This window comes from Micropterus dolomieu, linkage group LG01 (genome assembly GCF_021292245.1).
Source record: "Micropterus dolomieu isolate WLL.071019.BEF.003 ecotype Adirondacks linkage group LG01, ASM2129224v1, whole genome shotgun sequence".
Taxonomy (NCBI): Eukaryota; Metazoa; Chordata; class Actinopteri; order Centrarchiformes; family Centrarchidae; genus Micropterus; species Micropterus dolomieu.
Genome location: NC_060150.1, coordinates 14,819,854 through 14,838,034, shown reverse-complemented (window position 1 = coordinate 14,838,034; position 18,181 = coordinate 14,819,854). Strand labels below are relative to the sequence as shown.

Genomic DNA, 18,181 nt, shown 5'->3' with positions numbered 1-18,181 from the left:
TGTCAAAAGCAAAACTGCCTTGACATTATTCATCTGGGGTGTGGTCGGTCCACCACTTTGGTCCAGACTGAAATATCTCTATCTACTGGATGGATTGCCATTAAATTTAGTACAGACTTGGCGCCACCATGAGGTTGATATGCGTGTTTTTGAGTGAAATGTCTTGACAACTATTGGATGGACTGTTGGTATGCACATTCATATCCCCCTCAGGATAAATTGTAATGAATTTGGTAGTCCCCTGACTTCCCATTCCCATCAGCCTCAGCTATACTCTGTTTTTTGCTCTAAATAGCGAATGTGACCACGCTAGTAATATAAACTACTTCTACTACTATCTGATGGTGACAGTGGTAAAGAATTACACACCCAAATGCTTTCAAAACACCCCTGCTTCAAGTGCACCGAATTCAAAGTGCGTCTACACATTAAAACACAGGCAGGCACAAATAGAATTTATTGTCATTTTAATAGCGTTATCTGTTAATAAGGCATTAACAGTAGTCTGCAAGCTAGGGCACGAAAACACACCTAAAAACACCAAATATGTTGAAGGCTTTTCATTTTTCAACACATACAGTACAAAACACTGACAACAGAGCAAATCTCAACAAAGTCACAATTAGTAAAGCCAAGTCACCGACACTCCAGCTGACATCTACTGAATATCTAAAGGAAAAAGGAGTCTTATCTTTACTTCTCCCAAGAATAATCTGCTGTTACATCCTACGCAGCAAGCTGGATTCTATCATTTAATCCTTTTTTGGTGGTTACAATTTCAAATGTCACCGTCATCAAATTAACTAGAGACACATACACACAGAAAGATAATATATAGCTTACTCAGATGTTCTTTGTTCCTAAGTACTTTACAGTTTGTTTGTTGTTGTTGTTTTTTTTTGTTTGTTTGTTTCATGCCACGCTATATCTGGGCCATGTCAGGGAGCTCCAGCTCCAGCTCTCTGAGGTACTGGCTGCAGTTGGGGTCGCCCCTCACAGTGGGGGCTGACGGGATGGGTCGGCCGGTGTGAGGGTTGACGCACCAGCACTCGCCCCTCTGACCATGGAGAGACATCTTGCACTGAAATACAAAATGATGTGTTTTTGTTTGTTTCTGCATGCTTTTGTGTTATTTTAGATCTTTTCTATAAACACCAGTATTTAAATAAAATCTTTGAAATGTGATACTTTAAGAAATGTTTATATTTTTAATACTACATGAATGAATTTTCTATCATTATCAAATTCATTTTAGCTTGACGAATGTCTGAAAATATAGTGCACCATCTTTACCACCCTGTTTCCCAAAATGCCTGGAGTCACCTGTTTGAGGTTGTACTGCCCCCTCTTGTCACAATTAGGGATGTGCAGGGCATACAGGTCTTCCAGGGGACCTCGGTTATCTCTGAAGGGCATCTTGGATATCCTCTCCAGGATCTGATCAAGATCCTGCTGACACTGAGTCTTCAAAACAGCAAAAACAACATTAGTCATGTTCACAGGCCCACATCGAAACATTTGGGTGTGTTAGAGTCAGTGACAAATGGTTGAAAGGTGGTTGGCCTGTGGCATAAAATGTTCTGTACAAATGATTTTGATGACATTTTTTCAACTTCTGTGCACAAAAAATTAGTTTTTCCAATTGGAGTTTTAGTTTAAAAAATGTTTGCTTGTATATCTTATCTAAAAAAATCATAAATCTGGTTTCAAGTTCAGTAAAATCCATGCACACAACGGGAAACTATTCCAGGATGCACCAAGATATGTTTGAAAGGCAATCTGCACATTTTGGACTTGCTACATAAAATCTCATATAAAAGGCACACACACAGATTCACACACACCCACACAGTAAAGCTAAAGGGCTTTTTTTCTTGCCAATTACAAATAACTCTTGCCAGTGACCTCAGGTTTACCTCACATTTCGACTGAGCCAAATGCCTTGTTGAGACAGTCATACGTTTCTGGTGGAGCAATAACCTTTAAATGGTTTTTATGGCGGATGGAAAATACCATGATGCCGGTTAGAAATGCCCTTGAGTCCCAGCTGTGGGATACAGAGCGTGTCAGGTGTATTTAAGGTCAGTAAATATCTGCCTTTTGATTAAAGCACAGTGGTTGGTGGAAGTGTTGAATGGAAAAAAAATAATGGGGAACTATTTCATCTTTGCTATATTTCCTTCTCAGGCTACACTACTTTTACTCATGAAATGATCTTCAATAAAACACTTTTCATTGCAGCATCCAAACACTTACAGCTGCTGTACCAGAGGGAGGCGACACTGCACTCCTTTTTCTTCCCTCAGAAGTCTAGGAGCTGTTCCTATACACACTCATCGTGGCTGAGGGAGATCAACAAAAGACCTGCACTATTTACACATTCTTATGTTCAGTCATAGTAGTTGTTGGCTGTATTATTTATGATTATTATGTCATGTATTGCAGAGCTTATTTTTCACAATACAACACACACACACACACGCGCACACACACACACGCACACACACACACACAATTTTATGCATTTAATTTGTTGATTTTAACAATTCTGGGTTGCAACCTTTATGTGATACCAATACAATCTCAAACCCATGTGGCTGAGAGTATCAACAATAATTCTACAAGCAGAGTCTTGTGATGATCCCATATGGTGCATTGTATCTGTGCTGATCCTGACCTTATTAAATCAACCAGGTATCAGACAGATCCAACCCATCAAATTAAACACTGTGTTAGTCAAGGTTTTAGGCTCTAAAGTCATAACAGTGTGACTTTCTAAAACTTCTACAATAGTAAAATTGTTGGTGCATTTTTCACTTAAAGTTAAGAAGTGATTTGTAGTTAAAGTCACCTTGAGGTAACAAAGAAAAAAATTAAACTGAAGAAGAGAAAAGGGCCAGATATGTTGAAGAGAGTGTGGATAATTTTACATAGATCTCGGTTTTTAAAGTCCGAGACTGTGGGCCTCCACTGTGACAAAGCTTGCAAAAAGGCAGCCCATCAACCCCCCTTTGTTTACTAGCTTAAAGCTAGAGTAGGCAACCTTGGAGAACTAGCAAGAGACAGCTAGATTTTGAAAGCATCCAACTAGGAAAAGACCTGCCTCCAAAGCCACTCCCTCCAAAATCAGATTTACATGTGCCAATCATTTCATTTGGACGGAATGAATTGATTGACCATGCTCATTACAGTCGGTGATAGCCACAGGTACTGTATTTTATTTGATTTATTGTTTGATGTCAGGACGTAAAAAGAATTTCAATAAATATAACAAAAATTGATTTCAATATAAATGTATTACCCCAGCTTGAATTTTGCTCAATTCCTAGATGCCTATGGGTTCATGATTATGTTTTATGTTTTGATCCCATGGTAAAGTCCTAACACAAGTACTAAATATAAAGAGTCTTTATCTCTGTAAGTTATAATCAGGAATAATTGTACTAGAAAGTGACTGATATCTGGATAAAGACTTTTAACAGCAAGTAAAAAGCTATTACAAGGAAATAATTATTTTTCCTCTTAATTGAATAATTACAAGAAGCAAAAATGGACATGACACAAGACTCAAAGCGCGGCACAGAGTAATAAGTTAATCCATCAACAGGACTGCACGAGGGATAGAAAAAATGTGAATGTATTTCCCATTCAGTTTTTTTGTTACTATTATTTAATGTTGCAATTTTTTCAGCCAACAAAGATTCAGGGAAGAAAAAAGAGAGAAAGAAGAAAGTGCTCTGGACTGATACTTGGTATTGTTGCCAATTTATCAAATATGTCAATGAAGAATGATCTCTTTCTTACAAATACTGACAAAATGGTTTGATTTTTTTTTCCACATAGTACAGAAAATGGAAAGACTGTAACGATTTACAAAAACATTAAGTGTCACACATGGAGAAAAAATGGTATGTGAAAGTTTAATCTTCATATATGATTCTGTCACATAAGACAGTCTTCTACATTTCTCAGGAACAAAAGCTAAATTCATGCCTTTCTTGACTTCAGGGCTTACATTTAATAATTTCAATAACTTTGCCCAACATTTCCAGAGCTTTCCTAAAGAACAGACACTCTGCTATGCCTCACCTGTTTGGGCCGTGGAGGTTTCACCTCTTCCACCTTGTTGGTCTTCATCTTGGTCTTCATCTCCTGTCTGTGCTGGCGTACAGCGCTCTCTTTGGGTCCCAGCCAGGTGGTCTCTTTACTGGGCTTCCGGATGCCCGGGATCTCACTTACCCCCTGCTCAGGCAGCGGCTCCACAGCCTCACCTGCAGACATAAAATCCATAAAATCAAAATTTACTGCAGAGTAGGAAATAAAGTGGGCAGGAAAAGAATTAAGTATCTTTCTCAAAAAGCAATTAAACAGTGACTTTTTAGGACGGTGTCTCTGTGCACTAAGCCACTCAGTTGCCCTCCTGCTGTCATTTTGGTAATGGATTGGGCTTTAAGAGGCTGGAAGTGGGGTGAAATACTTGCACAGATCATTTGTCAGAGTGACGAAGTTAGTGGCCTACTCTGCTAAAAAGGTTTTTTGTTAATGGCAGAGGTGACGCTGACCCTGCTCTCTCAGCTCCTTGAGGAGAATAAAATGAGAACTTTCTCCTCTTTGATAGAGGAGAGATGTGCAAGATGGTTAATGTCCTAACAAATCTGTCTTTATTGCAAATGTTTAATGACCTTACTTATTGTTTCAGTGTCTTTGAGCAAGACAGTGTCCTACATGTTAGGCATAAAATTGGTCTGGCAGCAAAATGATCTGTCTCTAATTAATTTTTTGTATTTTATTTAATGTATTTTTTGGTCTTTGTGTATGTTTTATGTAATGCAATTAATCAACTTTTTCCATTTTATTTATCTACTTATTTATTTTTGTTGGGGAAAGGGTGACTTGGGGAATATGAGAGAGTGTGTATGGAAGGAAATATAAAACACAGTTATCTGAATTTTCCAACATCCATCCCAGTGTGTCCAATGATTGGCCCACTTTAAATTCAGGCAAATGGCAAATTTGTGGAAGGTCATCAGCTGACCTGGACCCTCCAAAATATAGAAGCTCAGCTCTTTCTTCAACTGGCTGTCACTCTTTCTTTTCATTTTGGCATATCTCAAGGCTTCCGCAGCAAATAGCTCACATCATTGCTTTGATTTCATTGCTGACATTGCTCATTTCCACTCTGCATTGTTTAAGTTCACATTTGAAAAAAGTATACTTCTTGTGTTTGTAACAGTTTTACTCATGTTCATAGTTTACATTTTCTCTAAAGATAATGTTGGGGGTGGTAAGCTCTGTGTAAGGGTCCAAGCCACTGTAGAAGTGCTCTGAAATGCATCAGCACAATCAATGAGTCACTACACTACAATCCTTTCCTTTCTCATAGAGCGAAGCAACCACATGCAGTACTGTTAACAAGCTTGTGGGCTGAGAGAAGTTGGCCACTGCTGAACTTCAGTCAGGTTTCCATGGTTGCTTTTTTAACTTACTAGTGTGATTTAATTTCATGAGCAGATGTGAAAAGTGGTGATAAATGGACAAAATTATCAGACAATTAAAGTTTTTTTATAACTTGTATTTGGAAGACTACATGATGAATTCAGCATAATTTGAGTACTCCACAGGTCAAAACTATGTTCAGTGTTATGGGGTGTCCATTCATCTAATACCTGAGTGGGTCCGGTCTCAAGCTATCACCTGGTGCTTCATAATCATCTCAGAAAATGAGAATAATTGTGCATTGAGAAGTGCAGGGGAAGAATAAATGTTTTGGGTCTGTGAAGAACGCTAACATAAATGCCACTTGCTAGCTATCTTTGAACACATTAACAGCCAAAAGACATTGAATATATACATATCACACTAAAAAGATAACCAGGGATTCAGATTTAGTTGTAGTTTTCACCAACAACTAAATGGCACTTGCTAGCTAGCTATTAATTAATTTAAAAGATGTTATAATGTGATTTCAGTATTAAGCAACCAAAAATGCACAATTTCTCTGTTTGAACCCTCTTCGTAGATTGAGTGTCCTGAATGCCACCTGACTTTAAAACTGCAAGACCAGTATAAATGCCATCTCTGTACAACACTTAAAAAGAAGGCCAGTTGTCCATGGATTTTAATCTATGAGGATAACACTTAAAAAACAATAAATTCCAATTGAGTCAGGTAGCAAATGTCTCACTGCCCTTAACCAACAACAAATGCATTGCATGTACTGTTCCTGTCACTGAAACTATGTCAAATAGCAGAGACCATGTGGCCATCCAGTGAGTCCTCCAGGCGGATTTCATTGAGTTTGACCGTCTCCTCTCTCCTTGGAGTCTTGTTAAACATCAACCTAAAAAAAACCCCTCTCTTCAAACAGATGGAGCAAACAATGTGAGAGGCCATCAGGTCCAACCCAACATGTTGTTTCTGACAACAGAGCATACTTAGGGGTTGGGGGTTGATGCGGAGGGAGTGGAAGAGGAGCATCGTTCCAAACCAGCTGATATTAGATGAAAAAATGTTACATGATGCAAATTCCTCAGAGAGCAGCATGGTCACATCTCTTTTAAGAATAATATATAGTGAATATATATCTGCCAGAAAACGGCTCCTTTTCACAGAATTTTTGAAGAAAAGGATGTGTTTCACCTATGCAGGACTCCACCTGACACCTGAGGGAGAGAAGAGAAATAAGCACAGACAGTAGAGAAGGTCAAATAGTCGGGCCAGTAAGTGGATAGTTCACAGTTATGCAAGGGCCAAGCTGTAACGTGCAGACTTCTGGAAAAGCGTTTGTAGGTCAGAGAATGAAGGTGAGTGTGTGTTACTGGTGGTGTTGGTGGATTGGAGAGGTATTCTCTGTGCTCTGCAAGAGGTAAATTTGACATCCGGTTGTAGAATATGATTACAAAAGGCCTAAGAGAGAACGGGAGAAAGGAAATTCCAAACGAAGCAATAACAAGGTGCTGGCGCCTTTTGCCATCAGATAGATCTGGTGTTGTTGGACTTCTGTTCCCCCTATGACGCTCCACTGTGCTCTATCTGGCTGTTCTTTGAAGACTGAGTTTCTTGCAAAAAGGGGCAAAAGTCAACTGAAATCATGTGTGTGAGTGTGAGCACAACACACTTAGGAATAACACACACTTAGGAATATTGGTAGCTGGGATGCTTTTTTGTTTAGCTGTTTCATATACTACCCACAGTATTAAAGTGCAATACCATCATTCCTGAGATGTTCACTCAAATACACAGTCTGGGCGCACACAGACACACAACGTACAATTTACAAGCAGCAAAAACAGTGATCTCCCTTTCAAATGTATACACACACACACACACACAAACACAGGGGGTCAGGACCCCACTTTTAGGGGGCACTAGGCCTCTGCAGTCCAAGCCGTTCCACAGCGGTGGGCTTGGGATCAGCAGTATCAACATAGCAGCAGGCCTACTGTCCAGTCTACTGCTTGAGTTAATCCTCACACAATGGTCCGAGAGGCTTCCTTTCTATATCTGATCCATGTCGAATTCCCAGATGGCACGTAGGCCAGAAGTGTCATGTCTGATTGTCCAAATTCTGGTCAACTAAGCAAATGGCAAACTTGGCCGGGTCGTGGAGAATGGAAAGGTTGAAAAGGGAAAGATACAAGCACACAGCAGCATTCTCTCTTTTTCTGTTAGATACAAACATACTCTTGCTTTATTGTCAGACAAACTCGTGGATGTGATGTCTTTTTTTATGATTGGCCAGTTTCGCCATGCAGTTTGGAGGGATGTTGACTAGCAAAGTTAGTGGATGTCAATGGATCAAGAAGCAGCTTCTCTCAAAAGTAGAAAACACAACAAAAAAAGAAGAAAACACTAAGACTTTTCCTGCACATGAGCATTTGGGTATTTCGTTTAATAGGTCCCATAATTTCATATAATTTTATTCAGAGAGAAACCGATATGTAACTTAAATTACAGAAGTCTTTCAAGGAAAGTATTAGAGGGAATTATAGACCTGTAAAATAGTGTACCAATATTGGCAGCTTCAATGTATTGCACTAAATACACGTGACATGTGTCACTGACTTTCATTTGAAAAAAAATAACATTCATTCATGTATGATTTTCTCTTTGCGGTGCTGCTATGCAAGACAAAAACAACCAAAAACAGGAACTGTGTTTGAAATTTAAATGAAAGTCAGTGTCTGTTGATGCATGTGTGTACCCGTGTTGAAGATATTATATGATTTATATGATTTCATACTTTCATTTGCCAAAAGTGAAATCACAACTTCATGCATGTTACATTATGATGTGTAATTTCTTTTTGTTAATATATGAAATAAATATTTTTGATATTAAGCTGCTACTTGATTCCATAGACATACAGCAGCTTAGCTAAGCTAATCTAAGATCACCGGTCATTATACCTGTGCACAAGATATAAACTGCCCATAAACATATTGAAAAAGCAATAATCTGACTCTGGGTAAGTAGAACAATATTCACCAGAAACTGAACTATCCCTTTAAATGTTGGAATGTGAACATCTGTAAAATGTTATCTCTCAGTGTGGCTTTTAACGCACCTGAGGTGTGAAATAGGTCATGTGCCACTCAAGAAGTTAATGAAAGACGCTGTGAAGAGTAGCTGCCGACCATCGTCCATTACAGGGCCTAGTGGGACTGTTTTCCTAGAAACACAAACTCAGCAGAGTGCAGATATGTTTACCTTCCAGGGTTTCTGGCCCGCAACAGTCATCTAAAAGCAGAGATCGGACAGGCTCTGACACGTATGTACACACCGCAGCTCTACCTGCACCGCTGGGTGAACTCTGGGGCGATTGTACAGGACCTGAAGTAGGGCATGAACTGAGGCAAGTTGGAACACATCGAACTTTTAGAGCATGCCAGCTACCACTGACAATCATTCTCAACCGCTGTACAGATATGAGGGATGTGAGTGGACACAGAGTGGTTTAAAAACTCTTGGGTTATAGTCACTAATTTATAACAATGGTGACGTGTCGGTCGCTGGGTGAAAACCTTGTGCCTCAAAATGTCATGTTTTTGAAAGGTCAGCTCAAACAAAACTTAAATTGTGGTTTCATAGGTTGTACCTAAAGACAATGAAGGCAACACCAAGAAAGACATGAGAATTAGATCTGGAATCAATTCCCACAGACCACTCCCTTTTGTCTTGGATTGATGAATGGATTTGGATCTTTTGTAACCTTGTCAACCTATCAGTAAACAGTGCTTGGGCCCGTTAAGTCAATTATTTAAAGCCAGAGGTATGTTTTACTGCACCATCAAAGAGCACTTAAACTCTCCACTAACACAATTATTATATGGATTACCATGGAATTTTGTACTGACATTCATGGTCCCCTAAAGACGAACCCTACTGACTTTGGTGATGGCCAAACTTATTCTCTAGCGCCATGACATTTTTGGTTTTTAGTGAAATATCTCAACAACTATTGAATGGATTGCTCTGCCTATGCATAACTTTGGTGATGCCGAGTTTGCCTCTTCCCCTCCAACGTCACTGGCAAGTCAAAGTTTTCACTTTGACCACAAAAGTGGGTGTGAGAGAACGCAGTGTCTGAAGAAATTTTAGAGGACTGTTTGCCTCCACCCACACCTCCCTCACCTCCATTGTTAGGGTGAGGACAAGTGAGAAATGGATAAATTAGACCGCGACCGTACACTGATGGAAATATAAAGAAAGGTTTGTAGATCAAAATCCCCATGGTATTGCTCTGCAACCTTCTATGACAAGCAAACAAAGTCAAGTGCATCCTGAAACTTTCCCTCTCCCCTCCGATGCCCGACGTCCCCTTCCCCTCCAGTGTCAGTAGCATTTCAGACAGTGTTTGCATTGTCTTAAATCACCTTTGACCAAAAAGGAGGGTGGGAAGTTATTCTGGATCTCAATAGGCACGAGGAGATTCTTGGCACTGGTACACGTGAAGTTGACGCCTGTGGGGTAGATGGCACTAATGCCCATGTTTTTGGAGGAGCCTGGGGTATGGGTGGGGTGGGGATTATCTCAGAGCTATTTCAGTCCTGCGGGCTCCGTCTGGATGCCCCCGCAGGTACACAGGAATGCCCCTTGTTAGCTAACAATGTTATTTCAGCGACCAGATGGTACAGGAGTTTTCCACTTTTCTTTCCACCTAATTTTTCAACTCCATAACAACTTTTATAGCAGTATTGATACTAAAGGTTTTCCCTTCTCATTGTCAACATGTAAAACAGACTCTGGAGAGGTTTATGCTAAATTAACACAGGGACAAAAGGCTGTTTTGAAGAGTAAAAACCAACTAACAGTGTCTCATAATAAAGAATGGGCACCATTGCATTCAAATCACTTTTTGTTAATTCATGTGACAGTCAAGCAACAAACTATGAGCTCAGTCCGGGCTCTGTTCAAGTTGTTCCTTCTCAAGGTCATATATCGTATGATTCCAGTCAAAACAACTAAACGCCTATCCAATCTGATTAAAAGAACCTTTATTTGGGTCCAGGTTTCTGTGGGAACAGAATATCAAGTGATACTGTGCATAAACAGAGAGGGTAGGGGGAAATGTGTGGGTGTTAGTTTTGAATAGAGAGACATTTCAGCTCAAAATTAATGAAACATGGTCTATTTTTGTTATTAGAAAAATTCTGAATTTGAATGAAAAATATACTTTCAGAGATTGTATCTCCATTAAAGGGGCATTTCAGCGTCCATTAGCGGTACGGTTTTAAGATTGCAACCAGGCGTGTGCTTGTATGCGTGCTCGCTTGAACTCATGAGCAAGCATAATCCGAAACACAACCGCTTTCATACAGAAATCCTGCAATAAACGCAGAAACACCTGCATGCCGGCTGTGGCTTTTCACACAGACATGTTCAGGCTCTGTTACTTCAACGTTCCTGTCTCAGAGGCAGCTCAGTGCCGGCGCCGTACCTTTCATTCAGCCACCGGTGTATTGGCACAGTACTCCCGAAAAAAGTGACAGCAGCTATAGAGAGACAGGGAGACAGCTTCACACAACATGGTGGAAACTCAGGTAAATCCCACTGCAACGTTACAGTTATATTTTTATCATCTTGATGTTGAACTAATCCATGCTCGTTACATTGATAACGGTACAGTGACTGCATTTAGCCGACATGCTACAGCATTAGCTCGCCTGTTGCTTTCAGTAACTAACTTTACTATCTGTGTATCTTTCACTGGAGGCTCAGCAATGTCAGCAGAGATAAATGTATTGGATGATAATGAAACGGTTAGTGAGCTGGACTGATTATAACGAGATTGTGTCACACTTTATAACAGTTAGACTGCAGTAAGTTAAATTACTGTAGTGTTAGTGGATGGCTCTTCCTCTGGGTTGTATATTATGTGGGTCATGTTAGTTACAGCGAGTAAGAGGTGGAGAAGCTCTGTACCTGAGTATCGGTAAAAGGTAATAAAATCTAAATTGAATGTTGTGAAGCAAACAGCGGCAGGTCCGAGCTAATGTAGAGTTAGCTGGCTCCTCGTGGCTGCATCACTATAGGATATTAAACAAATCGCTCCCCATTTGCTTTTTCCATTACATCATTTCTTGCAGGCTTTGACACTTTGACATAATACCAGCGGTACACAGGAAAGTAACATGGTCGGTTAGTTGGTGAAGTAATATGGAAAGCGATACAACTTTGCACCGGATAACAATAGCAACTGCTCGGCGTTAGCCGGCGTGCTAACGTGACTTTCTCTGTGTTTCTCCAGCTTTACTAATGCTCACTTTGTTTTTACTCGACATCATCTGAACCTGTTTGGTCTGATGGGCTTCAGCACATAAACCTCTATTGTTGTTTTGTATCCTTACTTGGAGCCTGTGTTTTGCTGTGAGCCAGTTGTTTTATGGTGTTAGCGGACTGCATGTCGTTAGCTGCGGTGTTGTCACTGTAGTATGAGAGCCTCGGGAGTGCGCACAGAGCTGAATCCAACCCGGTGTCCTCACATTAAAAGCAGAATAGTGGCTGATGCAAGCAACGTAGAAAACAGGCGTGTGCTTCATTTCTGAGTGAGTTTTGAGCCATATACATACCCATTGCCCTTCATTTGGTCTATTTTAACACATCTGGATGGCTTTAGTATAAAGCTTAAGAGTTAAGTATTGTCTATATTCATCTATTTTAACAAAAGCATTATTTGAGATACTTATGGCACAGAAAGTTGAATTCAAGTGGCAGCATTGCAAAATAATTTTTTTTCAGGTAGTAAGAATAAAAGCACATGTATTTCGTCAAATTCTCAGTGTAGTTGCCTGCAGTGGAACACATGCAGCCAATCACTTGTGCGGCACACACAAACACACAGATCAGAGATGCTAAGAAGGCACGAGGGGAAAAAAATCAGAGTGCACAGGGTTTGGTTTTGGTGCAGTTTCATCTTTTTATGTTAATAAAAATCAATTCAGATGTTCAGCTGAAACTAGCAGAGCCACATGTCTGCGTGGTCCCATGCAACGTTTTAAGCTGCGGCACCACAGGAACATCACGGGCTATTTGCTTTATTATGAGTATGCATAAGTAGATGTTTAGACCAGTGGGGTCCGGGGGCTCCAGGGTTCCCAGCAAAAAGGGGAATAATTATTTATTTTCACTATACATTCCATCCGTAAGTTACACAATGAAAAAACATATGACTATTTTGGTCACGGGTTGCATACATTTTCTGTAATAAAACATATAAAAGAAAATATCCTATCAGATGGGAGACCCTGGGATAAAATCTTATCAAATGGGGGTCCCTAGTCTAATTTGTGTCAGTAAAAAGTTTGAGAACCACTGGTTTAGACCATAATATCAGCGATGTAACCATCAAGGTACTGCATTCAGAGATCCTTAAAATATTATACAAAACAGGAATGCAATAATCTTATAATTAGAGCTGCAACGATTAGCTGATTAATCGATTGGTCGTGGTTGTTTTTGCCATCATTCATGCAAAAATGCCCAAAATGTGCTGCTCCCAGCGAATTAGATATAACGATTCAATACTTTTCTTTGTCACACATTATTGGAAACTGAATAGCTTTTTTTTAGACTGTTAGTTGAGCAAAACATGACACTTGACCGTTAACTTTGACTTAAAGATAGCAAGCATTTTTCAGTATTTTCAGACATTTTGTAGACAAAATGATGAATCAAGAAAATAAACTTTCAGTTTTACTCTCGATATAGCAAATTTAAGTTTGAGTCTATCATAAGTGAATTTTCAGTGTGGCCCAAACCTAATTAACTTCCTGTTGAGCTGAAACAAGACATTACTGCCTTTTGAAACTCCTCTGTGCACTCTGGGGATCTCATTTCTAAGAGATTTAAGAAGCAATATCTTTTTCTTACTTACTGAATTACTAAGTTGCTTTGATAATCTAGAAGAGTGAACAAAAATTGCCTGTAGTCTAGATCAGAAAAGAAAATAAGCCAGTGTAGTGGCAGTACATTTCATCCAATCAGTTTAATTAAAAACAAACAAAAACCTAAATGACTTCATTGCTCCATTTTTTCAAGCATCACTGTAGGCGTTATTTTACTTTCATATGTGGTGCTATGTTTTGTAGCATTTTTACAAGAAAGCAACAGCAATATCAATATTTCATTATGTAGCATTACATCATGAGCCTGATCAAATGTTTTGGGATGAATGTAAATTTGTATCCTCCACATGTTTTCCTAGGGTCTTCTCTCTTATATGACCGTTCTAGGATCGAAAGAATATTGGCTCTGACCTTTGGACCTCTTTGCTGTTAGCTGTTTGTAGTGCTAATCCGAGAGTTTACAGGGATTCTACTGCTGCTGTCATTACAAGTTGCAATGGATAAGACCATCAGATCAATTCTTCAAAAGCACTGTGTGTGCTGTAAAACCTCTATGAATGTCACCTCTAACAAGATGAAGTTGTCTTTTTTTTAGGGTTATATGTTAAATCTGGAACTGAAGTTTTTGGAATTCTTTTAGTCAGTTTTACTGATTTATTCAGCTTTTTTATGCTGGCCTTGTAATCACATTTTACCTATGACCACTAAATCATAGAAAATGATACTGCTTTGAAATGTAACATAATCTTATTACAGTGTATTGTGTCTAGTGATGAGGTTTAGGATGTTTTATTTCTTTCTGTGCCATTTAATTGGAGTAAAATAAGCAAGAAAAGCAGGATGCCAGGATGTTGCGGCTTATAAACATCCAAATAAAACAGCTGCAATATGTCATCCTTTGATTCTTTGCCCAGGGTGTCAAATAAACTCAAGAGTTGCCACTCCCCCTTGCTCAACTTAATACAACCACTGAATTATTGTATTATAATCAGCTTTTTTCTGTCATATACAGATGAATTCCTGGAACATGGAAGATGCAGTGGATAGTAGCCAGAATGTTAAAGTTTGCTCTCGATCTTCCAAACAGCCCCTGTGAGTTGATTTCTATCAGGGATTTCATTACTTCCTCTTTTTTTAGCTGTGTATCTGCGAAGAATTTATGACAGGAAATCAAGTCTGTGTAGTCTCAAACTGGGCCAAATGAAACACACGAGACTGACAGTAACCATCTGCAACACCAACAACAATATTATTAAGATATATTACAAAAATCGACTGGCACAAACAGAGCAGAGGTGGATGGCGGCGTGTGCAAGCTTATATTTTTCTTTCCTTTCTTTTGACCCTGAGGAAGCTGCACACTTGATTTAGACCACTCACTGTAATATACTATACCTCTTTCTTTGGTCAGAATCACCCTTCCATCTGCAGTAGTGAGGCTTTAATCCAAAACAACTCAGAATTCAGCCTTTAGAGACAGTTTCTAAGCTTTTATGTTGTTTTTTGGACACATCTAACTAAATCTCTTTCAACCTACAAGACGAAGCACAGCCTGACCCAAACCTGAGGGGGGAAAAAAAAGTGACATCGAACAAATTGCCTTCTTGCAAGCAAGCCTTTACATGATACGTCCATGTATTTTGTTCTCTTGATTTGCTCTTATGTAACTATATAATTCATGGCTTTTTTATTACTTGACTATTATTGTGTGAAGAGGGCTACAGAAATAAACACTGCTGTGTCCTGTTAAGGTTCCATAAATGTGGACTTAAGTCATTCTGATGGCTGATTATTAAATCACAAATGTGTCGTGAGGCTTTTTTGACCTTTTGTCAGTGTGCTGAAGAGTCCTTTTAGGGAACAGGGTTACTCTGAATGCCGTCTCCGGTAGTTTCTCTACGTTCCAGGAGTTCAGTGCCAAAATAAACACGTGTCAGTCTGGAGGTAAACTCTGACAAAGCACGGATTTGGAAATGAGTAGAAATCACACCCCAGCAGGCTCCACTGGACACTCATTGACTGTATGTGTTTGCAGCTTCAAAATCAGCCAATTATTAAGGTGTTTACTTTCCTTCCTCACTGTGACCTGTCCTTGTTTAAACACAAACCACATGAGCCCTGCTGTCTCCAACCCGCACGAAGATTCATTGTGATACTCCTGAACATATATCCAGCTCATTTTCCAGGTAGACGCTCCAGTTGTCAATAACAGTTTATTGTTACTCCTGGTCAAAGCCCAAAGTCCACTTTTCCAATCAATGCAACATTCCTCCTGCTGTCTCTCACTGTTTCTTTCTCTCCACTCCCCTGTGGAAATGTCAACATCAATACTATGATGTTTTCTGTGTCCATCCCACTGAGTACAACTTCTGGGAATTTTTGCAGGCCACTACCTTGTTCTCTGTTACAGTGTTTAAAAGGCAAATCTTTTCGGGAGGGATATTGGGAAAGGCTGGAGGGCCAGCTGTTTGGAGCATAGCTGAGGTTAACTTGGGTAGAGTGACTGTTCCTTTTGTTTCTCTCTCCCCATGCACACCAGGATGATTCACAACACTTTAAACAGGTCTATGCAACACAGACTTTAACGGGAGTGTAAGAATACCTCCTGCAACAATCATAAAATAGGTCATTACTGCAGCATAAGTTTAGAAATTGCACACCTTGAATGCAGAATAAAGGGCATGAGCACTATAGGCCCCCTAATGCACCATTACAGATCTAATAAAGTGCTGATAGTACAAACGTCCAGATTATTTCAAGTCTGTAGGCAAAGGGCTTAAATGGAGTTCTGAAAGGCCACATAATTATCCAATAAATGTTAAAAGGATGTACTACAGACATCAAAGCAAAACTATAGGCCTATGTAATATCACAAAAATGTTTTAGGAATATCATCCACTAACGTGCAAAATGGTGCCTACAACTTCATTATTGAGTAACAGTCCCTATTTGACACAGCTTTGGGCTCAGCCTTCATGACAATGCAATATTTCTACACTATTCCTCATGCTGCAGTCTAGACAGTGTCATTAAAAATTGATAGAAGAAAACCAGGTTTCCAGTAAACGGACTGACCGCTGGTTTGCTCCCGGTGCTCCTGGCTGTAAGTGGTCGTTTCGGTGTCCACTTTGCGCCGGCACTGTCCCTGACCCTGCACCAGTTGCTCCAGGGGAAGCTCCGAGTCGGGCGTCGGGTAGCATCGCAGACCGGTGGAGCACCTCGGGGTGTACACGCCGCACATCTCGCTCTCTTGCCGGGCGCACACGGGGCAGCATCCGCAGCCCGGTTCGCGCACTATCTCTGCGCAAGCCTCGGTGAGCTTTGGGCACAGCGCCTGGCGCTCCGCGGTGCAGCCCGGGCAGCGGAACACCATCTCGGCCAGGGAGGCACCGGCGAGAGACGCGGAGAGGATTAGCAAGCTGACGCCCGCGTACGACAGCATTGTTATAGGCATGAGGTTTTTGGTCATTATCATGGGGCGATGGAAGGCAATCCCAAGTGAAAAAAAGGGGAAGAAATGTGCATGCGAACAGGTGAAGCCGGGGGCTGGGAGGTCTGCTGGGTCCTACAAATTCCCAGGTTTGCTCTTGGGGCCACATGTTGGTGTTAATTCAAAAATTCGTAAGACAGGAGATTTAGTTCAAATGTCATTTTTTACATCTGCTGAAATATTAGCAGCAAATTACACAAATAATTCGAGTGAAGACTTATTTGTGCCCCGTTCCTTATTTTATCCTTAAATTGGCTTACTTAACCCAGAATGGAAATAATGGTCTTAAAGGTTGAAGTAAACTGGCTAAATTAAAAGCTTGTGAATTTCTGAGAGTAGGTACAATAGTCTGATTGGATGATATTACAAACCCCTCTAGTTGGCCAAGCTGTTAGCTTTTCACTTTCTGAACCTGCCTATAGGGATAAATTGAAAGAAAAATCCCCCTTTCCACAAATCGCCATGTAGGTCTAATGCTTCCTCTAAAGGGACAGTCTCACAATGTATCACCTTGGACTAACAACTTCATGCTTGTCCTCAGTGTTGTCCCCCAAAATGTGGTTAGTACAAATAGTTTTTGGGTTTGGGCCTTGTCAAACTGCATGTTTGGCTTCAGTGAAATGATTTGATCTTCAGCAGAATTTCATACTTTAGCGTTTTTGTCAAGATATTCATTGAAACACAGTGCACAGCACCACAAACAGTTTCAGCATCATCATAGGAGCCCACAAAGGGATATGAAAGTGTCACCGTCACCATCTTTTAATGACCTGTTCTGGTACTCTCTAGCTGACTCTGACCCCTGACCTCTTTGTGGCGATATCAAGTGGAAAAGAACTTTCTAGAGGTAATTATAAATAACTTTGCTCCCCTGATTGTAAAAGACAATTTCTAAAATGAGGAGTAGATGCGAAACTTGAACTTGTGCTCCAGCATCAAAAACAAGGCAGTGAATTATAGCTCCGTGGCTGGTAGACTCTGCATTACTATACATACTTTAGCATGTTTGTTTCAATCAGCACAGGATGACCCGACTCCCAGAATGCATAAATAAATAAACAAACAAACAAAAGGACTATGTGCAGAGCATTCCTTACATGGAAAGACCTCCCCACCGTGGCACACATGTCCATTGACACTCAATTAAAACTCGCCAGCTGCTACCAACTTATATACCTGTGTACAGTAATGCTACTGTGCACATATACAGCAATGTTTCCTATCGATCGGTGAGGCCAAGCCTTGAGGTGTCTTGCTTTCCCACCGAACAAGCTCCTATTAACCCTGTCCAGTGCGGTAGACTAATCGGTGTTTATCCAAGGGCCCAGAAATAGAAGTGGCATGT

The 18,181-nt window shown here is 40.2% G+C and overlaps 1 protein-coding gene across 1 annotated transcript; it reads right to left on the bottom strand.

Moving 5' to 3' along the window:
* Window positions 1–450: 450 nt before the first annotated feature.
* igfbp2a (insulin-like growth factor binding protein 2a) lies at window positions 451–16,831 on the bottom strand. Its single transcript, XM_046059285.1, has 4 exons — window positions 16,422–16,831; window positions 4,090–4,271; window positions 1,324–1,464; window positions 451–1,081 (listed from the first exon to the last, which is right to left on the bottom strand). Exons 1-4 carry the CDS (start codon window positions 16,819–16,821, stop codon window positions 923–925), a joined length of 882 nt encoding a protein of 293 aa, XP_045915241.1. The 5' UTR covers window positions 16,822–16,831; the 3' UTR covers window positions 451–922.
* Window positions 16,832–18,181: the final 1,350 nt, after the last annotated feature.